This window comes from Pseudoliparis swirei, chromosome 7 (assembly GCF_029220125.1).
Source record: "Pseudoliparis swirei isolate HS2019 ecotype Mariana Trench chromosome 7, NWPU_hadal_v1, whole genome shotgun sequence".
NCBI lineage: Eukaryota > Metazoa > Chordata > Actinopteri > Perciformes > Liparidae > Pseudoliparis > Pseudoliparis swirei.
In genome coordinates, this window is record NC_079394.1 from 19615536 (window position 1) to 19640807 (window position 25272).

Here is a 25272-nt window from a genome sequence, read left to right on the forward strand (position 1 = left end):
TTGTTGAAAACAAATTGTTTTAATTTCTTTGTCGACAATAATTTGTTAAAATAACTTTTGATGGTGCTAGCCCAGGGGTTCCTCTGTACTAGTGTGTGCTAAACTGTCATTTTCGTTGTGAACAAAGAGATGACATTTATATTTTCATCTGACTGCACAGAGAGAAACACGTGCATTTTAAACTTTATTGTTATCTTTATCGTTGACATGTTCCCAACAGGTCATCAACATGCCAACATGTCCTAACTTTAACATACAATTATATCCTCTTTTAGTTAATGTGGGGCACTCATGAATAATGGACACAATATCAGGAAATGGACATTGACCGCCCAATTTTGTTATGTATTTCTTATTTTTATTGATTGTTAATTGTTTACTTTATTCACCTGGCCTGTGTGTATATGCAATAGAGGCTTGAATTGTGTGAGAGGTTAATGCTGGTTACAATGAGTAAAGCTCATGCAGGCACTGAGGTCAGCTCAGGGGTCCATCGGGAAGGAAGCGAGGGAAAACGCTACGCTAGTTTTATTAGCTAGTAATAGACTAAAACAGCCTGCAGCTGCGTTGCTGATCGTGATTTATTTCTGTGCTTCCAGGTGGGTAAAAGTGATAAATTGTATAAAAGTAGCGACATAAATCATAACCGTCAGTAATAGGAATATTTAACATGTGAATATGAATGTATGTCGGAGTTACGCAAATGTAATGTTATGATGTGTCCAAGGGGATATAATGCATCACCGAGTCATGCTAGCGGATGAGAAACAGCGTAGTAAACACCTGTAACCTGTGAGAATGAGAGTTGTGTGAATGTTATGCCAGAGTGAATGAAGTAGTTATAACATATCTGCTAACACTACCAATACTCTATGTATATGTAGATGGGAAAATGCTACGCTAGTTTATATTAGCTAGTAATAGACTAAAACAGCCTGCAGCTGCGTTGCTAATCGTGATTTATTTCTGTACTTTCAGTAAAAACAGTTCTTAACTCCATGCACGCCTGGATGAACTATGTATCCAAGTGTGCAACATTAACAACTTGTTTCAAACCTCACAGTGAGCAAGTATAGCCTACCTACAATAAATCACACACATAAAAGACACATAATGCATTCCCTATAGACCTGTACCTTAACCGTTACAACTAAATGCCTTAGCACAACCCAAAGTCTAACCCTAAAGGACACCTAATTCAAACCGAAATCTTAAAACCAATTCTTTATCCTAAACCAGGAAAGGACCGGAAAAAATGTCCTCACCTATTGGGTTAAAAACTTGTTTTAGTCCCCACCGTTGAGCAAGTACAACACACACACATATACACACACACACACACACACACACACACACACACACTGAAGCACAAACACACCTATCAGGTTATATGACAGGGAAGGAAAGAATTGGAGGGGAAAGGATCTGTGAAGCAGGACAATTCAATGGCGTCCTCCCTCCCTCCCTCCCTCCCTACTTGCTCCTCAGCTCTTCCCTCCCATTTCTTTACCCTCTCCTTTTACCCGTGCATCTTTAATTTAATCCTCCTCCTTCAATTTCCTGCCCCCGCTATTTTTTACGCAATATCCCACCTGGCCTGGAGGGGAGGGGGAGACATGCTGCATGAAGATACATGCAAATCTACCTAATTGGATGGAAAATTTGAGAAAAATAGGGATCTTTCCCCTTGGAGATATTTATTTCCGTCACTTTCTTTATGCCCTTCCCTCTTTGCTTGTCGAGTGCACTTCCCTATGATTTATTTATTTCACAAGTACTACGTCATATTTTGATGATCATGATGATAATACTTGACTCATCTTTACTCTAACCTCCATTTCTTTTCTCATCTCCCTCTCCATCTCACCCTGCAGGAGTTTTTTGAAAACATAATTGTAATAATCATTTCCAGTGGTTTTGCCCGCCATAACCTCCCTAAAATAGCGCTGGCTGAGCTGCCCTTTTGAGCGGCAACCTCTCCACTTTGTCAAATGATTGCCTTGCTAGCAGCCATGGCTTGTTCGGTGTTATCAGAAGTCTTGATCCTGCCTGAAAGCTTTATTTAGTAGGTTACACCTCTGAGTAAAACTGCATGCTGGCTTTGAAACACTGGTACAGTACAGGTGCAGATTCATCATTAATTGCATTGACTGTTTATTGACCTATTCTTTTAACTACACTACCGTTCAAAAGTTTGGGGTCACTTATAAATGTCACTTATAAAAAACAGTGCTTTTCAAAGAAAAGCACTGTTTTTTCAATAAAGATAACAATCAAAAATACACACTATACATTGTTAATGTGGTAAATGACTATTCTAGGTGGAAATGTCTGGTTTCTAATGAAATATCTCCAGAGGTGTATAGAGGCCCATTTCCATCAACTATCACTCCAGTGTTCTAATGGTACATTGTGTTTGCTAATCGCCTTAGAAGACTAATATCCGATTAGAAAACCCTTGTGCAATTATGTTAGCACAGCTGAAAACAGTTATGCTGTTGATATAAGCTATACAACTGGCCTTCCTTTGAGCTTGAAGTTTGAAGAACAAAATTAATACTTCAAATATTAATCATTATTTCTAACCTTGTCAATGTCTTGACTATATTTTCTATTCAATTTTCAATTCATTTGATAAATAAAAGTGAGTTTTCATAGAAGACACGAAATTGTCTGGATGACCCCAAACTTTTGAACGGTAGTGTATATGCTGAAACTGCTAATAACACACTTCAACAGATTGCCTTCCACACGGTCTCTAATTTGTGTTTCATTTTAAAACTTATCGGAACTAATTTTTAGCCACGCATGGCTTCTTGGCTCTTACAATGGCCGTGTTGGTTAGTCAATCCATCACTTTGGTCCAGACTGAAATACCTAAAAAACTCTGACATGGATTGATGTGTAATGTTGAGCAGACATCCACATTCACATGATGTATTCAAACGACTCTGATGGTTCCCTGGATTTTTCTCTGCACTACAATGAGGTTGACGTTTGAGGGTTTGAGTTAAAGGTCTACAGAATGAAACTATGACATTTGGTACAGGATTTTCATGTTCCCTTCAGGAAGAATTGTAATAACTTTTTTATTTAATACTATCAAATAGACACTTTTATTCATGTAATAGTTTGGTTCATCATCAGATAACCTGACACACTAAACACATTTCCACGAGGCTGAGCTGTATATTCTGTTCAATTCTAAATAGCAGATGTTAGCATGCTAACACGCTAAACTGAGATCCCAATCCAGTAACAGCCATTGCACGTGAAACGGCCGTGTTAGATTTCCACAGCTAATACGTGGATGACTCCTGCACTCTGAGGCAAATACATCTGATAGAGAGCAGCAGCAGCAGGATATTAGTCTGTGAGCCAATAAGTGAGTGTTTGAGAAGGAACAACTAACACCGGCAAGGTACTATCCACATGTCTAAGAGTACCATGTTGTTGTAGAGTAATCCAATAAATCCCCCAAAAAATAAACAAAAAAAAAAGTCATGCAAAACATCCATTGTCTTCAATAGCTTGTTCAGATTGTCCCCATAGACTACAATGCAAAAGAAAAGCTCTTCAAAAACTCTCTTTTTGTGACTAACCATATCAAATGAAAAGATTAAACAAGCAGCTATGTACTGTTAATGCAAAGACATGAAACAGATCACAAAAAATGATTTCCCTGATCGTTCTGCGACAGGACCTCACAGAGATTCACTACTCTGCTTGCCATGAAGAGAGCTCGATTCAGACTTTGCGTCCTGAGCCACAGATTAATACATTCGTCTGTGTCAACTTTCTTCTGTTATATATAGATCATCTCTGTAATAATATCAATAATAAACAATAATAGCTTCATAGGAGGTAGAGGAACCCCAGAGTTTCTCTATGTTATACGACGGTCACACGGAATGATGCTAATTATCGTGCAAAGACAAAAGGGTTAGCTTAGCATTTCCAATCTATATGATATATGCAGGGCTCTCAAGTGTCACGCATTGAGCGTGCGACTCACGCATTTCGGTCTTAAGTCACGCACTCCCGCCACACATCGTATTTCTCACGCTGAAAAAAACTGTTGGCTATTTAATGTTTTAATGTGCCGCAGCGCGCAAACATGAGCTGGCCGCGCTGCCCTCACCGTGGAGGAATCAAGCGCTCCCCTGGAGTTCTGCTGTGAGGAGCCACTTATCAGCCAATCCCAAAAAAAGAAATGGGCTACACAATAGCCAATCAGAAAAAAAAACGTATCTGTTGTATCTGGGTAAGATTTAATCCAGCAACCAATGAAAATAAAGCATCCTGGAATTGCGCGCGACTGATTGATATCCGAAAATTTCGTTCTGGGGGGGGGGGGGGATGGGCTGATGGAAATGTCACTCTCGCTTGTCTTCAAAACTTGAGAGCCCTGTATATGCTATATATGCTATATATGTATGCAAATGTATGCTTGCGTGGGTCCCCGGGTGAGCTGCCATAAGGACGTGTGTTTGTGTTGGCGGGCGCATGAAGCCGTTACGTTGAGACAAACGTCCTTCCATCGGTCAAAATAAGTAATGGAACATATGTTTCTCGCATGATGGCAGGACGGCGAGCGGTGTTTCCAAGGTCCCGCGACTCTCTGGAGTCACTTAGCGTAATTCACCACATACATCATATGAGACCGGAGATGGTAATTGAAGGTGACCTCAATTTAAGAACACCGCAGTTTGCAGGTCATTGATTATTATGAAGAGGGAGAGTATTTCACTCTGTCTTCTGAAGAGATGGAGAATATGTGCTGAGGGGGGAACGAGAGCGTGAACATGTGAGAGGGAGTTCCAGTGTAATGATTGTGACTTTATTATGACCCAGTTCTATCTCCTGTACGGGGATCTATGAGAATGAGGTCATCTATCCCGAGTGGTCTCTCTCGCTCTTCTCTCAGATTCACTTTACGTTTCTCCTCTTCACCCTTTCCCTAATCTAGCAACGTATCAGTCGTTCCCCATTCACTCATCACCTCCTGCTTTTTTCCTCTCCGCTTACGCACAACCCTTTTTTATTGTTGCTCGTATGAATTGAATCAGCCATTTTTCCTCTCTGAAGGCATTAAAGATGTCGTAGACAGCTAATGAAGCAATTACACATGGCAGACTTGTCACCTCTATAAAGGGAAGCAGTGAAGCACTGGCATGCCCGTAGATGTATATATACAGTATATACACTACCGTTCAAAAGTTTGGGGTCATCCAGACAATTTCGTGTCTTCCATGAAAACTCACTTTTATTTATCAAATGAATTGAAAATTGAATAGAAAATATAGTCAAGACATTGACAAGGTTAGAAATAATGATTAATATTTGAAGTATTAATTTTGTTCTTCAAACTTCAAGCTCAAAGGAAGGCCAGTTACAGTTTATAGCACCAGCATAACTGTTTTCAGCTGTGCTAACATAATTGCACAAGGGTTTTCTAATCAGACATTAGTCTTCTAAGGCGATTAGCAAACACAATGTACCATTAGAACACTGGAGTGATAGTTGATGGAAATGGGCCTCTATACACCTATGGAGATATTTCATTAGAAACCAGACGTTTCCACCTAGAATAGTCATTTACCACATTAACAATGTATAGTGTGTATTTTTGATTCATGTTATCTTTATTGAAAAAACAGTGCTTTTCTTTGAAAAATAAAGACATTTCTAAGTGACCCCAAACTTTTGAACGGTAGTGTATATATAGGCTACCATATACAGCCCCTGGAGGTAATGGAGCAAAGACACACATTCTAACAGTGTAACATTCATAATTATGACAACCTGAGGTGTCTGCTCTTATCATTGTCACTAGAGAACTGTATGCATATGTGAGAAATGTACTGGGGGAAAAATATCATGGAAAAGGATGGAGGTTTGAAAAGGGCCATTTTCATACAAAGGGCAGGAAGCATAAGGGAGAAAGGTGGAGTAGAGAAAGAGGGGAGGGAGTTGGGGAACAAGAGAGAGGTCCTGAGAGGAATGACTTAATTAAGCTGGGACGGGAAAAGAGGAGAACATGCTGGACTGTGTCTTTGAAGACTGAGCCTCTCAGCAGGGACGAGAAGGAAAGCTGAAAGAGCAAAGAGACCAGTGAGGGAGGATTGGAAAGAAAGATCTGGTTAAGTTGTATTCTCAACAGAACGTGCAGTCAGCGCCGTTTGGAGGATTCAAAGAAAGAGGGGGCTAAGCCTCAAGGTTTGCACACTAGAATTTATTTGGGGGGGGCCCCGGATATCCATGGTTTCCAACAGCTCAAAGATTGGGTGAATCAGAAAAAGTGTGATTTTGCTCTGTAGTTTCGCTTGCATTTAGTATATGATAACACATATAAGAAGCCCCCCTATAATGGGCCTAACGACGCCCCTGCGGAGAGTTAATACCGTAATTAAGGGAGTCTTCATATACCGTTAATGGTGTGATCAGGCACACACACACACACACACACACTCTATCTCTCAACACAACAGTGGATGCACTGGCTCGTCGGGGCCTTTTGTCCATAATTCTGAATCTTCATTGTAAGCACGGAACACCCCCCCCTATGTAAAATACTAATGGTTTCACCCATCACCCATATTGCTTCACAAGACACATCAGTGTCCTGAAAGCAGTCGGAGTACAAGAAAAATACATTTAACTTCATGTGGTATGAAAGTTAATGCACATGGTGTGGGTGAGAGAGAGAGAGAGAGGCACAGAGGGAGAGAGAATAAAGCTATAATGTATTCATAAAAAACAAGCAATGTTTATTTGATTTGCTTCAAGAGTTTGACAAGCTTCTTACGGAAGTTCAATGTCCCCAACTATTAAAATCAAAATATGACACTGTAGAGGCTAAATAATAGAACGAAGGTCGCACCGCAGAAGGTTTGCAAATGCTAAGGATGAAATATTTAGCTGATAAACCCTCTAACATGTGACTATGTGGAATGTTACAAATATGATAACGTTAAAGCGTTGCAATACTTAAATTACTGGATACACCAAGATGATTCCTACGACACAATAAATGATAATATGTATAGTTGCTAAACAATTATCCCATCTCTGTGATTATATTAATACAGCTGCTCCTCAATCTATCAATTTGAGAAACGCTGGCTGTAAAAATGCTGAAAAGAGGCTGCTGCGTTTCCTGTGATGGCTGATGGTTACTCTGCCATTATTAACATTTCTAAAATGTCAGACTGAATCGTGAAAGGTAATTGGCTCTTTCTGACAGCTTTCCTGTCTAGTGGGTAAAAACATCTCCACCAATCCACCAGTTTCCAACCATGTTTTTACTACATTAGTGTGATTGCTGCTGCTTCTTGTGTAATGCTAAAGTTATAGCAATAGTTATTTTCTATTCGGGGTGTGAAGGCAACACTTAGTGAGAATACTGTTCATCGGCTTCGTTTACACTGGTCCTACTGTGATATTAGCTTGTATTCATTCTAACTCAGACGAAAAGCTGCTGTGAGCAGAACGGACACATCAAGGTCATTTTTTTTCCGAACAAAAAATAAACCAGATGCGAATATTTACAACTCCAGCTGACTCAAGTCCTTCCTCCCTGCTGCTGTCAGGCTGCACAACACACTGCAGTAGATCGCTGGAGATCCTGGCAAACTCGGCACTTTACTCTACTCAGCACTTTACTTTGTTTTCCCCCTGTATATTTAGTATTAGTATTTAGTTTTTAGTATTTTGTTTTGTGTTTTATATTTATTTTCATTGATGCTCTGATTTGCACCGCTGCTGTGATTTTTGAAATTTCCCCAATGTGGGACGAATAAAGGAATATCATATCATATCATATTAACGGTTCAAGTCGCTTTAGTTTTTTTCTTCTTTTTAAATGACTGGGATGGAATAAGGAATTGGACGATCCTATTTGAAGACACTAAAACACAATCCGTTCACCTTGACAGTGGTGATCCCTACAGTACCGTTACACTGAGAATTAAGTATTGTCGCTGATGCCATCATTACACAAGACGTTAACCTGCGGTGAGAAAGGGGGGGCGGGGTGCTTTGCATACTAACACATGTACATCGAGGTCTTTATTCACTTTCAGCCTCTCTCCGTCTGTTCAGTTTAGATAAGAATACGTACATCTGATACATAGCAGTTCATGTGAAAACAGATACTAGAATACAGCATGAGATTGTTTTTATGTTCCACTGCTATCCCGGGGTTTTCATTACCCTTCATCTTTTCCTTCAACATGGACGCTTGGACTTTGCGTTTGGCTTTCCATCTCGGGGGTGAAGTGGTATGAGACATTGCCACTGACCTTTTCTCTGACCTGACATATATCTGCCATGCTTTTATTGCTCGTCGGATGCTGCGTAAGAACACAATTTTAGAAGGGATCATACAGAGAGGCTCGGTTCAGCCACAAGACAAAGTTAACATGCAGACGGCCTGAGAGGAATACACACCTCTCCTTCATCATTTGTAACACAATGACAGACCAACAAATGTCCAGAGTATTAAGGGAGACTGTGGCAGGACTAATGTATAACAAGTGCTTTAATTCTCTCACAAGTAATTATGCTCTCTGATTAGGGAATTGTGCCTAAATGTAATTATGCTGTGATTTAAAGATTCATTTTGTCTGTGATGGCATGCTGCGTTATGTTGGTGTCTCACCACATTATCCAATATCACAGCTCACTATCTCAACCGTTATCTGTAAAGAGATCCCTCTGGTGTGGATCCGGTGTGTGTGGGTGTCTATATAATATCTCTTTGTCCAATGATATTTGATGGTTGGATTATGGAGTACCTGGCGAGTCTTGGTCTCATATGTTTACATGCTGTCTTCATACGTATGTATGATCCACTAACATCGAGTAGTAACATGTCAGTAGAGCCTTTTTACAATCGCATCCGGAATGTTCAACGAACTAAAACTGCTCATACTTTCCTCAAAAAAAAGATACACTGACATATTTCAAAAGTATGCTTGTCCAAACCCGCGTGCAGTAGGAGGGTGTCATGATGTCTGTTGTCATGCCAGTGTTTGAAGTGATACAAATAATATCCTTGTTAATTGTTAAACAGTTAACTGACAGAGAGACCAAGAGAACAGTGTGTTCAAGTTGATCTTACATCGGACTTTTCTCTCACTCTCTCACACTTGTTGTCTATCGCTCTGTCTCACTCTCTCTGTGCCTCTTGCTCTTTCCCTGAAAATTAAATTAAAGAGAACATATACTGCTCTATGGGGAACTTCAATGATCAGTGGGTTCTGCGCTCTGTGTGTGTGTGTGTGTGTGTGTGTGTGCGCCTGTGAGGGAAAAGCGTGTTTTTCAGGAGGCCTGTTAAAATGCATGTGTCATTCCTACATATCACTTACAAATGCTTCAAATTAATCCAATTACCACCAAGCTTTATCGAGTGGGAGGGGAGCTTCTGGGCTTATGCTGCATCCAAAACGTTAAAAAAACAATACAAAAAAACCCATATGCAACCAGGAACATATTAAATTTAAATATCTTCACATGCAAAGACGCTTCAAGCGTTGTTTTGAATTTGTTACACCGCACCAGCCTCCTCCGCAATAAGGGTAAAGGTGGCATTTATTTGTTGCATTATTGATATCTGAATATTGCTGTGATAATGCTGCGCAAAAGTTAGGTTGACTCCTCAAGGTCACAAATGAAAGTGCAACTTGATTCAACTGACAGACGCCCTCCCATGAATATAAAAGGTGGAGAGAGGTAGCTGTACGCTGACGGCCACAAGCAAAGAAATGGCTGAATAAATATGAGATGGAAATAATGTTGCGAGCAGGTGCCGAACAATTCCTTGGCAAATCCAGGGATTATGTAAATCCACTCCACACAAAATGATTCCGCGTTCACCCTCAGTAGTACTTCACACACGGGGGGGTTCTGTTTTAACTACTTACCCGACTGACTCCGCGGCCCCTGTCCTCTCCGTAATTGGTTCCCAGGATTTCGAAGAAGATGTTGGGGTTCGTGCCGTTGTTCGTGAACTCCAGGAAGCTGGTGAGGCCGCTCACTCCGAACTGTGAAGACAAGACGGCATTGTTTGTAATCATTGTCCCTGTTGCTGATCATTGCATTGTGGTCACCAGGGTCGTTCCTCTCATCGTGATCTTATTTACTTTCTGTCATGTCAGTTCTCATCAATTGTGCAATATTCTTTTGGCTAAAATAAACCTCATCAATAAATCTGCCTGGGAAATTTGACATCAAATTACGTGTTTTTATCCTCGTTAAGAATCAGACGGAGTGAAGCAGGGACAGGAATCTGATTATATCTAATTAGTAGGAACATGTCAAGAATAGGTACATTTCATGGTATGTAATATGTTTAAATCTAATACGTTAGATTTCATATGTGTGTGTGCATGTGTACATGCTTTATGCTTGATTTGCATGTAACGTCATCTCATGTGGAGAGGTAGATTTCTTCCAAGCTTACACACACACACACGCACACGCACACACACACAAGGTGTCAGTCCCCAACCTTTGCTCTGCGTCCCCGCTATTGTGACCTGTCAGGGAAAGTGAAACTGTGCTCCAGGGAATACGAGGTGTTATACTCCTTCGTATGATTCATGCTATCTGTGTGTGTGTGTGTGTGTGTGTGTGTGTGCTTGCTCCTATGTGTACAATTGTGTTCATACAATCGTAAGCAGATATTAAGGCTATGATACAAGCATACATGCAACAATATATACGACACATGCATATCATGCAAGTGTCCATGTCTAATCACATGGACATTTGCATATATAGCTCCCGCCACATATCTCATGCATTTACACTTTCTCTTTTACATATTCACCATTGCCTTGTTTGTGTAACACTTTGAAATGACGATATATATTCAGAACTAGTTGTGTGGCTGCATCTCTCTGATGTATCTTTAAACACACATGCATGTGGATGTATTGTTGCATGTGTACGGTTGTTTGTATGTGTGTATACATGAGGGGGTATACAAGGAGATACTATCTCCTTGACGAGTATAGATGATATAATACATAAATGATGAAAATGCGCAATTTGGTTTCTTCGTCTACATTGACACACCACTATGTTGGTATCAGATTCGCCCCTCCCCCAATACAGCTTGTTTATTGGCTTCCCTCAAACTGGGCAGGGGTGCTGCCCAGCTACTCCCTTTCATAAATATTCAGTTAATTAGTTTTGGCAGCTCAGTATTAAAACAATACAATCACACATTATCTTTCATTTAACTGCACAGCATTCAAAGAACAGGACACTGGGCTCATGAGAAATAAATAAGAGAGAAGGTGTTATTTTCTGACGGTTTCTTAAAGGTAAGAGTAAAGTGGACAAGTCCGTTTGATAATGAAAGTAATAACAAATATGAAAAAGTTCCCCGTAGGAAACATAAAGCACATCTATTCTCATCTGTACCAGCCTCATGGGCTCCGACTGGAGATCTTGGCCCTCTTAAAAGTGATCGTTTCATTTTTAAATGAGTCCTAATCTTAACGGCTGGAGTCCCTGGGACTCAGAGGTGGATGATTATAGTCGAAGCCGATGGGTGCAAGTATTTAGAGGAATGTGTGAGTGCATGCAGGCACGTGCACAGACATTTTGGGGGGCAGGTGCTCAAACTCAAAAAAAGGGCACCCATTGCCAAAAAAAAATTCTGACAGAGTTGAAGCATAAGCAGCATTACACTGATGATGATGTCCTCGACCTGCGTTTCCTCTGGGCAGCATCAGACAGCTATCTTACATTTTCTTTATGAATAAAGATTATTTATTATATAGCAACAACAGTACAAGCGTTCTGATTGGCTAATGGGTCGTCATGCCAGCCACGTATCGCCCTCCTCGCTGGTCTGATACGGATCCGTATTGCCCTCTTACGTCATTTTCAAAATGAGCGATATTGATAGACATCAACAGCCAAGAGCAGTGGCCCGCCTCCACATTTAGCCCGGACCTCTGAACAATACCAGAGAGGCCTCATGATTTTTTTTCCAGTCTGCTGCAAGGCTTTGAAATCACGGATGTCGTGAGTTTTTGTTTGTTTATTTGTTTAGGAAACGTCGGACCAGTTGTGACGTCATGTTTTCAGCAGCGCTAATGTTGTGGTTGATTTATCACAAAACAACGTCAGGGGACAAACACCGTCATGACCTGTGTGTCTGATGCTGCGGGTCAGAGGAGAAGGAGGTGCACACGTTTGGTGGCGCGAGGAGCACTGCGCAGAGGAGGAAGTGGAGGAGGAGGAGGGACAGGTGTGGCGGGGGGGGAGGGAGAGGAGGGGGGGCATGTGAGCGCCGCAGAGCATGTCGGACAAGAACTCAAATAAATGCCCCGCCGGATATTAAAACACATTTGGGGGGAGTTGAAGACAGAGAGAGTAACTTTTATTCTTAAATACTGATGAATGAAAAAAGTTGGCTCCAGCAACAAGGGCACTTTTCTCATCCAGGGCAAAAGGGCTGGTGCTTGAGCACCACTAGGGCTCTATCTGGTCACGTGCCTGAGTGCATGTATGTAAAGGTATGTCTCAGTGCATGTATGTAAAGGTATCTGTGAGTGAATGTATGTAGATGTATGAGTGCATGTATGTATCTGTTTCATGGATCATGAAGGTCTGGATCGCGGTCCATGCCGACTACGAACTATTCATACACTCTGTCATACTCATTGAATGTGTTTATGTAACTCTGTAATGATTCATTCTGGTGACATGACATCTATTCTTCTGTCCATCCTGGAGAGGGATCCTCCTCTGTTGCTCTCCTGAAGGCTTCTTTCCCTTTTTCCCCCGGGAAAGCATTTTTTTTTTTGTGGTAGTTGTTCCTGATCCGATGTGAGGTCCTGGGACAGGGATGTCGTATGTGTACAGACTGTAAAGCCCTCTGAGGCAAATTTGTAATTTGTGATATTGGGCTATACAAAATAAACTCAATTGAATGTATGTAGAGGTATGTGTGAGTGCATGTTTGTAGATGTGTGAGTGCATGTGTGTCGTCTCCAAACAGCTGAAACCCAGCACACACCTCAGACTTTGGGGATCGGTGTAAAGGCAGTTTCACCTTCTGCTTTTTCCACCTACTCAGTTTGTCAATGGACCCCCAAGATCAACAACATCAATAGCGCTCCTCATCAACAGCTGTAAATGGGTATTTAGCATTATCATCATGGCCCCAAATACCAACACGCTGATTAAACACGCAGGCACCCACATGAGTGAGTAAAGCCCACTGCTGAGACACGGTCAAATGGAGCCGATGCCACGCTGCTGAACTCGACTCTCTTCCTGCTCGGGGCTCTTCAACACAGCTGTGTGGAGACAGCCATCAGGGCTGGTTGAACAGCCGGGGCTGCTGATGAAAGTGTTGCCAAACCCCAGCCTGATCTCAAGGTGAAATGAAGAGATAGATACGAAAGCCATTGCACCACATTTATTATTGTCTGACACTAATCCTCATTTAGCATTTCACTTGGCTTCATCATTCAACTACCATCCCCGGTATCATTTTTATTGATATCAAAACAGACGGCATTGATCCAATTGGATTTAACGGTGATGAAAGTGTTGCCAAACCCTGAACTCAAGGTGAAATGCACAGATTCATAAAATCACAGCTGCAGGATGAAATCCTTTATCTTCCAAAAGTCAACCGTCAGGAACTGAGCCAAACTTGATTCTATGAGGTATGCAATTATTCAAATTCATGAGCGCCCGGGTCATGAAGTTTCTTGAGCTCAGCCAGGCACTTGGAAACTTTCAGTCTCTTGTGATAACAATAAATAAATGCTTGACTTGTTTAAAGCTTTATTGTCCCTCCTTGGGTGGGGATTAGCTATACTAAGCAATGACAAGGAATTTCATAGTGACGGCAGCTCGCTGTTTCAACTCAAGTGTTTAAGCCAAAGAACAATAGTGCCGGTCTCCAAAATACCATGTTGTGACCCCATTGTCTTGAAATGCAAATACATGGACCCTACATTATTTAATTTTCTTATTAGGACATTTTGACTCTTTTCAACTGTAGTAATCAGGACTCAGCTCAAATGTTTCCTGCGGGTAAAGACTTTTTAGGATAACTTTTGTTTTTTTGGGCAAACGGCGTAGCTAAGAGCCCTTTCCAAACTGGCACTCGCTCACCTACAAGCGTCACACAGCGGTCGAGCACCGCAGGAGGCTGATGAAGCAGATGGACGGGCCAAGGACCGAGATTATAGCCTGATTACTTTGGATCATTGAGATATCAACAGCCGGCACTAATCAGGGAATGGAGTGAATTTCGGTTGAGAATCAGATTCAGACAGTTTCTTTTACTTTTTGAAAAGACTGATTGTCGCATATTTCAGTCCACAATGTATGCTAGTTCAGCAATGCTCTGCTCTGATGACTTTTTTGTTCAACAATTATATTATATGTTTCGCAACACAGTCTCTGAGTTAATTTCTAATTATTATTATGGAACATAACAAAGAGAGATGTTTCCCAGTGCTGCAGTCTTTCACACATGTTTCATCCATGCCTGTGGATCTCTGTTCATGAATCTCCAGTTTAAGAAGTCTCACTATGTCAGGACATATGTTCCAGACACAATGTTGACAGCTCAGCACAACTGTTGACTTTTCAGGATGAGTATAGTACTTACTGTAGTTGAATGTCTTCCTGCTAGACCTTGGGGCAAAAGTGTGTGTTCTTGCTTCTGCACCCACATACCTTTTTAATAGTATCCAGCATGCTCTTGCCTCCCTGCCACGGTTTGGAGTTCTTCCTGATGCAGCTCAGACTGGCCATGCTGTGCCACTTCCTATCCTCCAGCTTTCTGTGGAAGGTGTTGGCCAGCAGCAGCACGCTATCATAAATGTAGCGGTTGCTGATCTGTAGAGGAAGACGGCACACAAGGAGAGAGAAAGTGAGACGACGCGATAAACTTATTTGGTTATGCGTTAGATGGACTTTTGCATATATTAGAAGTCGGAAATTGTCCAAACCCTTTCATGCTGAAATGCTATCAAGATAAAATGTTTTACTTGCATTCACCCTTCACTTTGATAAAAAAAAAAAAAAGGGTTATTGAAAATGTGTACATCCGTGCTCACACCAACAAACACACACTCACACAGAACGAAAAAAGCTTTAAGGATGACATTAATTAAAATGTATCGACAGTTCCTTGGCACGGCAGAATAGGATGGAGAGGGGTGGCGGAGGATAAGGAGCAGAGATTATTCCGTCTGTGATCTATTGTTGTGTGATTTACAGAGCCTCCTGTCTCTGTATTAATGAGAATATAACAAACACACACACACACACACACACACACACACACAATTAGACATGGTGGTGATGCGCATCCACTCACATTAAAGCTAGGGTTGGTCATGTTGAGAAACTAGCAAGAGTACGCAATATTTTAAAATGATCTGGCAGCTTGAGCTCCAAAAGTAATTAAATCCATGTAAACTGGGTTATGAGAAAATAAAATATAATTCACACGATTAATAATAATAATGTATCCCTTATTGATCCCAAGGTGGGCAAATTCTTCTCTGCATTTGACCCCTCCTTAATAACTAAGGAGCAGTGGGCTGCAGTGCAGCGCCCGGGGAGCAACTGGGGGTTCAGTGCCTTGCTCAAGGACACTTCAACATGCAACTATGGGGAGAGCGGCGATCAAACCAGTTACCTTGTAATAATTAAAATGAATCAGAGAGGTTCTGGACTCTCTTGCCCCTTAAAGCTGTGGCGGCGTTCTCCGTGGACAGAAGAGGATGTGGTTTTGAAATTAGGAATACCCACGTGGCAAAAGGCTTATGTAGGTCATATAAGAGGTTTCATAACCGGATAAAAGTTCCTCGTAGTAACTTTAAGAATCAAAAACTTGTTGGACATTTTGAATAGAGGACAGATGTCGACTCAAACAACTGGATTAAAATTCCAGCTGAAAGATTAATCCAGCACACGTACGGCACACTCGACTCTGTTTGAGCAGTGTTTTGATTGTTCAGTCTATCACTTCCAAAATGAAAAGGAACAAAGTGGGAACGTGGCCGTGTCAAGGTTTTCCATTGTTTGAAGAATTTATATGAGACATGATGAGATGACAGGCGATATGTTCCATGTTACGCGTCGAATAATTAACTGACAGACAGAACCAAATCAGACCCATAGTGTCAAGCTGATCTTACATCTGACTTTTCTCTCACCTTCTCACGGTCGTGTCGGAGTCTCACACTTGCCGTTTTTGTCCATCTATCATTCTGTCTCACTCTCTCTGTGCCTATTGCTTTTTCTCTTAAAATTAAAGAGAAAATCTACTGCTCTTTGGGGAGCTTCAATGATCAGTGGGTTCTGCTCTCCAAGTGTGTGTGTGTGTGTGTGTGTGTGGTCAGTCTGAGTTTATGTGCTTCAGTGCAGTGTGAAATTGGGCTTCTGGGCCACTCTCCGACCACTGAGCTGATCTGCTTCCTCTGTCTCTCTTTCGCTCCCATCCCTCGTTTCCTCTCCCCCACAAATTTAAACGCCCACCGCCCACTTGCTCACCCACGCACATGGACACACACACACGCACACACACACAGGATATCAAACTGATCGTGTGCACGCCGGGTTTTCCATTGTGCATGGACAATGATTTTTTACGCTCGCTCTGAGCAACACATCGTCCTCGACTAAAAGGTGTTCCACTCACATGCACACACACAGGTGGACGCATGCACACTCTCGGGCCGCAGTAGAATGAACGAATACGAGAAGACTCGCCCAATGAAATAATGAAAGTTTTTTTATACTTGAGAAGCACTCGATTCATATTAGGACACACAAGGCCAGCTTTATTTACATACATTATTCAATGCTTGAGGGCCTCCAGGAGTTAAACATGTTGGATACCGTTTGGCGAGACTCTAAACCAAGTCTAGGCTTTAATAATCAACTTTCACAAAAATAAATGATCTATTTTGCTGTTTTTTTTTACCTTCTGGGCATTTCCTTTGGTTATTTTATTACTTAAATGTATTTCATAAAAAAAACATGTCCGTTCACTGATTACAGTGAGAGCCTAGAATGGCGGTGTCTGAGGTTTTAAAGAGAGATATCCACATAAACATGAAGGCCACGATTCTGTTTTCAATGTATTTCCAACTTTCATCAAATTCGTTCCCTCAAGGCCTTATGCATCCACATAAATCAACAGCACATTAATTCAATTTCCTATTTCTTTGTCTTGACACATAAATATGATTCTGTTCCCTTTTCCCCGCTCTCTTTGATGACAGCTTGATGACTCACATACACGAAAAAAAGGGGTAATAATTGCATACGTATTGCCACCCTTGGGGACATATTAGGGAAGTAATGAAAATGCGAAGCTGGAGGGAACAAAAACTGTCATTGTTTTTGTCAGAGGAATAGTGTGGTCTGAGTAAAACACATACACGGGTGTGAGCCAGATCTTTCAAAAAATTAGGATTGTTCCAGATACAAAACCTCACGGGCATGAGCTGTAATAATGTCAAATCAGCATGCCCTGTGTACTGGGAAGCTTTTTGGAACGGGAGACATGTTGAAATGTCTGGGAGCAGTTTTAAAAAGACACAACATGGAGCTCCAGAGTGGCTTTTAAACACATTATCAGTTTGTCTTTTGAAATATTGAGTAAAACCCAGTGAGTAGTGTGTAAACAAACATTTCGAGTATTCCAGGAAATGTGTGCATGTGGGGTACAGCGTGTAACTCAGAGACACACCTATTGACATGACTGATAATGTGACTTATTTAGAAGAAACATAGCTTGGATGTGTTCCTAACAAGTGCGTAGGTCTGCATATGGTCCATAGGGACTAGTCACGACCAAAGTTTTGGGAAAGACACAATTGTCCCCACCAATATTTAGTTTATTTGAATTGCCTGCTAGAAAAAAAAAGTGTGCACAATATATTTGCAAACTCTATCGTATTATTATCTATACTATGTTCTACGCTCAGAAGAGTGAAAAAGAGTGTCAGTCAGAAACAGACCGTGAATCGTAACTTGCAGAAAAAGAGCTGGCAGTAGTCACGATGAGCTACTAAATACGCCAGGAAAAAAGAAATCCTCATATTAGTATTTCGTTTGGTCTCAGCATTGATATTGTTGACCCTGTTGTGCTTTGTAGATAGGAAAATGCAACCAAAAAAGAAAAAAAGATATCCAAAGTTTGTTCACCACGCAGAAGGGTAAGTAGCTATAAATAAATCCAGGTCATTGTTAGTTAACATTAGCTAGTTACGTTAGCAGGCTAACTGCCTACACAGTACACACCTGCATCATTTTGAAATGCATTCAGGGAACTCAGATATAAGTGCAGATATAATGCAGGTTGAGGAAGCAGCAGCTGGACCATCAGGGCTTCAGGTGAGGTTTTACTCACGGCATATTTTTAATAATTACCATGCATTAGCAATGAAACTGAAGGACGTTTGGGGAATCTGACCTCATGTAAGCACTTTTGGATTTTGAATTATGTGATGTTGAATAAAAAAAACAGACTCTTCCATAAAATCTGAACCTATTAGCTAAGTATTCTAAGTTGCTTTCAACATAAATACATGTACTACTTATATACGGTCTACATTTATTCATTGAGGCATTATTTTGAAACGCATTCAGGAAACTCAGTATCCAGTGCAGATGGAGTGCAGGTTGAGGAAGCAGCAGCTGGACCATCAGGGCTTCCTGAAGTCTTAAATTGATTATGTGTCAAGGTGTATTATTATGGTTGACAGTGTAAACAATGTCAACCTGTTTTATGGGAATTTTTATTACGTTTACACGTGCATGTCCAGTGTATAAGTTTGAGTGACAGTGGCCGTCATAAAGTCAGTGTCGCAGTGTGTTGGACATGAGGAGTGAATCATACCAGTCTGATCCGAAATTCATCGAAGCACAGCAACTTCAGCACAAGAAGTGACGGTTGCAGGCAAAGTGGTATAGTCAGTATATGTTGCTGCATTAGAGCCCTACATTAAAAAAGGTACTTTGTTTCGAGTGTGTCAAAGCATAGACCATCAACAAGACCACTCTGTAAAAAATTAATGACCCAACCTTCTGCTTAAATGGTTTTAGTAATTGGAAAAAATGCCATGGAACTTTAATCGCCATCAAGCGAGTAAAGCACACCATCATGCTGTAACAACAAATGCACTGGAGAAAACGCCAGTTCACACCCAACTACTTAGTGCAATTGCTAAAACACAGCAGGAGGCAAAGCACTTTTTTCTAATTTATTTTGTCACTCCACAACTGGTAAAAGTTGTTTTTATATATTTTGGATATAGCATGACTTGTTACTGTATATTGGCAGTTCAGCAGCACGTTCTCATTCATTTATTTAATTATTATGTATTATTAATATTTGTTTGGTGCACAATACTTTTTTGAATTTAAACTAATATTTTATTAATGTTATAATGTAGAAATCATTTACAAGTTACACAAATGTCAATATTTTTTAATAAAGTGTGTCCGTTCAACACAATATAAACTACGCTGTTTTTAATATGGTGTGGGTGGGGGGGGGGGGGGAGGCTGGCAGTGCCCCTACCAATGCTAGCCTATGCCCTCTGTTCCTACTATATGATGGATTTGAACATGTTTGTGTGAGTGACAGCACCAAGTCCTCCCTAAGTCTGCTGCACTGATGCACTGTGCTATGCCACCGATAGCGCTACTTCTTTATTGGGGGCAAAGTTGCCCCATAAGGCAGCTGGCGATCAATTGACTGTATTCCCACTTCACAGCCCTCTCTGCTCTGAAGAAAAGAAAAGACTGAACCTAATTTAATGATGTCTTGGTCTTTGGTCTGTATTTAGGCTAAGTCAATTTTATTTTTCTTATCATCCCTCCAGTTGATTACATTTCAAAGGGAAGGGCATGCGAAAGACCACCAACAAATACAATAACAACAACAACAACTCTTTCCTGTAGCTCTGGCTATTTGGCTACTATTGATGTTATTGACAAGCTTTTTTGGTGACATGTGAGCAGCTTTCTTGCGCACTGTATAAACATTCACAACCTTTTAGTCAAAGTTAGAATAGTAAAAAAATAAAGAATAATTTGCTGAGACAAATGATGCCCACACGTGGGGAGTGACAGATTAATTTTTTTACCGGATCGTCATGCAAATATTTCATATCATTGAGCTGCCTTACAGACAAATCAACAAACCAAATACCACTCACCTCCAGCTGCTGAGCCCTGGCGTTTTTAAGGTCACACAGGGAAGTGTTAATCCTGTGGTTGTGCTTGACACAGCGCTGAGTTGCATTCTGGGGCATGGGGAACGTCTGGCGCACCACCGTCAACCGACCGATCGACTTCATCACTAACTCCTGCAAGTCGTAGTCTGTGATCTCCTGAGAAGGTGAACGGAGGAAGAGGAGTTCAGAAAAAGGAGCGAAAGGGGGCAGAGAAAAAAAATCAATTTCAACAACTCCATCACCTTACAGGAAATACAAAAAACAGTAACAACAACCACAACAAACTTGCTTGGACACCACACTATAAAAGTCCCCGTAACATCTTATTTGTCCTCATTAGACACGTTTCAATTGCTCGAGGTGCGGTTTCATATGCTCTACTTTTCTCATCATCACCACACTGAGCCACGGAAAAGAAAAAAAATCATTTGCAAAAAAAATAGATGGGAAAGAGCGGGACAAAGAGTGTTTGTTTGTGTGTCTGTTTGCACGAAGTCTGCATGTCCTTGCGAAACCTTGGGGGAAGGAGTCAATGCTAATTGTAGCCCGAAGAGACAATCTCTCTCCCTCTCTCCATCCATGGATCTCCATTCATCCTCGGCGAGTGCGCAGGGTCATGTGTTGACGCGTTGAGAGCTGACGCCTCTCGTCCCCGGTGGAGTGGAGGTACCACCGACCCAGACAGCAGAGGCTGTCCTTCTGCACGTGTGCAGCGGGGGTCTGTGTTAGCATGTGCACAAGCCAGTTTATGCATCTGTGTGTGTGTGTGCATATGTTTTCAGAGGAGCTTTCTGAGACCAAACCATTTCGACAATGTTTTATTAGCCTGCTTGACAGCGTGGATGCGCGCGCATTAATCCATCACGTACACTATAGGTACCACCGCTTCATTGACTGATCTCAATGGATTTCATTTGAATGTAATTAACGTTCATTAAGGCCAGTGAGTCCTCACGGGATGTGATCAATGGTGATTAGAGGTTGGTATTATACAGGCTTCATTGCTATAGCTGCACTCATCTGCATTAATTACGCTGAAATATGGCTCTTGCTCTGTAGGCAAACATATGCATTTGCTACTGAAATCACATTGATGCCGTTTCAAATATTTAGAATTAGGTTGGTGAGATGACTCTGCTGTCATAGTTAATGACATGTTCTTGAAATACAATGAGTAAAGTGAGGGTTCTGAATCTATAATTGATTTCAATTATTAAAAAGGGGGGTGTTTATGCCTTGAAGAAGAACATAAATAAACGGCTTTAACCTTGTATGAATCCCTTGATCTCTGAGGTATCTACGTTTCTTAAGAGTTTAAGTGAGGGGTGTATTTGCGCGGTTTTGGGGGTAAGACGTGGCAAAATTCCCAAAACAGTTGCTTAAACCCCGAAGGGAATTGAATTACAAAAGCCAACAAAAAAGGACGGAGAGAAAATGCTGAAAATGGCTAAAATGTTCTTTTCTGTGGTCCAAAAGAGAATTAAGATTCACAGCGGGCAGTGAAGGGCGTGCAATGAAACATCGGCGGGCAAGAATTATCCAAAGTAGCCCATTCAAAAGATCAAACTCAAACTAACATACACACACACACACACATACACACACACACACACTCTGAAACTCTAAAGGAAAAGCTCATTATGAGATCCTCTCAATGGGCATTTGTGCATCTTTCTCCCTTGGTCACGTTGTCTTTGCCTCTCCGTCTCCGTCTCTCTGGGGACAAACCCAGCAGATTTCACCCAGTGTGACTTTCAGTGGTGGCGTGCTCTCAAAGCTGTTAGCCTTTGAACGGCTGAGAGTAAATAACTGTGACACGCTTACGTACACACACATACTGACATGACCACACATATCGAATCACGCGTCCTCTTGAGAACAGCTCTTTAACACACACACAAAGTCACTGATGCAGAGCTGACACTCCACGTGTCATTTATCCTATAAGTCCCTTTAGGCCACTTATTGTCAACCGTTCACGGGCTTCGTCCTCGCTCACGATATTAGAATAAGATTGAACAAAATATGTAACGTGTGAACTCTCTGATTTGGTTTGATACACTCTGGGAGAGTACACCGAAACCAAATCATTGCATTTCACAATGTAACCAAGCATGGAATAATTACGGCTGATTGACTGAGAAAATGTATCACAAACACAAATCATCACGTCGGCCTGGTATTCATCTTCAATCATTCAGTCCTAATAAGCACTTGAGCAAAGGTAGCATTGTTTTTATATCCGTTCTCATCAATCAAAACCCGCTTCCAGACAAACAATCGGTCAGAAAAGCCTTTAGTCCTGAGGATGCGGCTCCCTAATCTGTGCACCACGTCCAACTGCATGTAACCACAAACTGTGTGTGAGTCGTAACCCCAAACGCCCCGCAGCTCAGAGTGACTCACGAGTTGTTTACTCCATAAACTTGAAGTTTTGGTCTACAGGCCCCCCCATCAGCTCTCTTTCCTCCTCACTCGTCCCCCAAGGCCCCCAACTCCTCGTCTTTAGTGTTTTACTTGAAGATGAGTCAAAAAGCAAAAACACATCCTTCATCCTTAATTGTTCTCGTCACTTCTTCCCTGAGCCCTGTACTTTGTTTTCTGCCCTCTCCCCTCCCTCCTCCCCACCCCGCAACCGCCCATCCTCTATGCCTCCCCCCCCCCCCCCCCCCAGAGACACCAACTCCTCCCGTTCTCTCTTACTGAATCTGCAACTGTGGGGAAGAAAAGCTGTTTTTTCTTTAATCGTCAACCCTTTCTGCTCTTCCTATACTCCTCGTTTCAGATCCTGCCTGTTCTCCACTCTCAGAACACCAAACCCCTCTGTTCCACTTGCATCAAGAGGTTCAAAGTTGTGAAAAACAAAACAAAAAAAGCATTTTGTTTCATTTGGCCTATTCACTTCTCCTCAACCTTTGGCAATTTTCCACAACAGCGCCGAAATGTCTTTGATGCTTTATTGTCACCGTCCCCCCCCCCCCCCCCCTCACACACACACATTCTGCCGAAAGACTCTTCCTCCCCCGTTCCCTTGCGTTCACTTCTCCGCGAGTGGGTTGACAGTTTGACAGTTATGATGGAGGGAGACTCAGACAGGCTATAAATAATCTTTAAAACTTAGGTTACTTTCATTCAACATGAGCTATGGCAATCTTAGGATATGGCGACCAGGTTCTAGGTTACGTTTACCCACCCTTTGATGCTCATCTTCGTTCTACATCCAGGAAATATGGAGATTTGTAATTTCATGGGTTATTGTTGGTCGGACGATAATGTGCTCATGTCGCCTTTCACTGGTTAGCAGCTGGATGCTAACCATGATCTGTTTCCTCAACCGCTAAGACTCTCCATCCCTGACGACACAGGGAAAGTGATGCCAACATCATTCCTCTATTGGCTCAAACAGCCATCTTTAGAGCGGCATCCAAATCTCTGGCTCAGCTTTTTTAAGTATTCAATGAGACCTTTAATGAGGGGCGATAATCAACGTGAGTGCCTACAGTGGGACAGCACATTATAGTGGAGTTGGATCACAGGACCCTGTCGAAAAAGCTCAAATAAATCTCTATCATGTCAAATCTCCGACAACGGCGTGATCAAATAAGTTTGTGATTCGGATCCCGAGACCGTGCAGTAACATCTGGATAGGAGTAGTGTCACACTTGCCTTCAACAAGACACATAAAAACATCCAACAGCTGCAGGAGAGCCGTTTAGCAGCGACAGTCTTAGATGGCTGCAGTCATACTGGGCAACTTCCAGCTGTGCACAGTGTTCCCCACTGTTAACTCGTTCTACCCCTGCAAGCATTGGAGCTGTAAACAAGAATGTCCTTAAACTTAGCAGCTAACTGCAGCCTGTAACTACGTTCATGTTGTGGCTTCAGCATGTTTCAAGACCAACGAATGGCCACCGTACATCTGTGGAGTCGGTACAATGGGTTTGCATTAATCAAATGATTGAACAATGTTTTAAGGCCATATAATCCTCCAATCGTATTCAGAGCACAAACATTCTCAAAATGTCAGTGACATGGCTCGGCATATCATGCACCGATATGTTAAGAGACTAAATGGCAGAAAAGCTTAATCTTGTCTCATCTCATTACCATAAACTTGTTCCCTTGAGAGACACAAACATGCAGAAATGATGGGAGGAAAAGAGCACAGTGACAAAAAGAACGAGCGTCAACGTCAATATAGATGCTCAAGAATGATATTATAAGAGAGAATGAGGAGACCATATTCGGAACGAGTGTGGTCAATAGCGGAGTTGTCCTCCAAACTTAAGAGGAAGACAGAGAAAAGGAGAGGCCATGAGCGTCCCTTATTTTTTCTGCTCTTCCTCGTCCTCATCACCTCAGCCAGAGCAGTACGAAGAAGATAGGGGTAGGAAGGATGATCAATTATGAACTGTGAACTCCCCCTCACTGGGGCTGCCTGACTGCTGGCCGTAGATAAAGCAGAGTTATGACAACCATACAGTCGCCCCTCATCCATACTAAACCATATGGAGGGAGAGCTCTTTTACACATGAGCATATTTTATTCTCTAAAGAACCACGACTAGAGGACTTTACATAAAGCAAAGTATCGTAGCCGCTCATCCATTTTAAACACTCTGCTACATGAGGTGAATATTGTGTCTACATCAGACCGGTCATTTAAATCTCCATAAGCAGACTTACGACAGTGTAAAGTCGATTTGTTTTGTATGCAGCGGAGGGAAGCTCCGCTCTCTGGTTTACATCCGGGAGCTGCACACTCAACCGTGTTGCCTGTCAACACTTTCACAGGGCGAATGAAAACTCTCCGTGCTGACGATCCGTTCCACCCTGGAGGGATTCAGGTCGCTTTGACAGTGTTTCTCTGTCATTACGTTTATTTTCTTATTGGACAGCGTTTGGCTTTCACATTCGTGACGTACCGACTTGAGCTTGCCTGATGCTTTTGACTCTCAGAATATCTCTCGCTGATCAGCAATCTCAACCTTCGGGCATGTGAAAGCACTTCCCCGGGGACACACTTT

The 25272-nt window shown here is 41.8% G+C and overlaps 1 protein-coding gene across 1 annotated transcript in view; it reads right to left on the reverse strand.

Annotated features, from left to right (window-relative positions):
- Positions 1-25272, reverse strand: part of grid2 (glutamate receptor, ionotropic, delta 2) — a 470134-nt gene that overhangs the window by 127598 nt on the left and 317264 nt on the right. Inside the window, exons 6-8 of the mRNA XM_056418710.1 lie at positions 20229-20402; positions 14722-14883; positions 9927-10046 (exon numbers count right to left, since the gene is read on the reverse strand). Coding sequence (XP_056274685.1) covers positions 9927-10046; positions 14722-14883; positions 20229-20402 — 456 coding nt within the window. The remainder of the gene's footprint in view (positions 1-9926; positions 10047-14721; positions 14884-20228; positions 20403-25272) is intronic.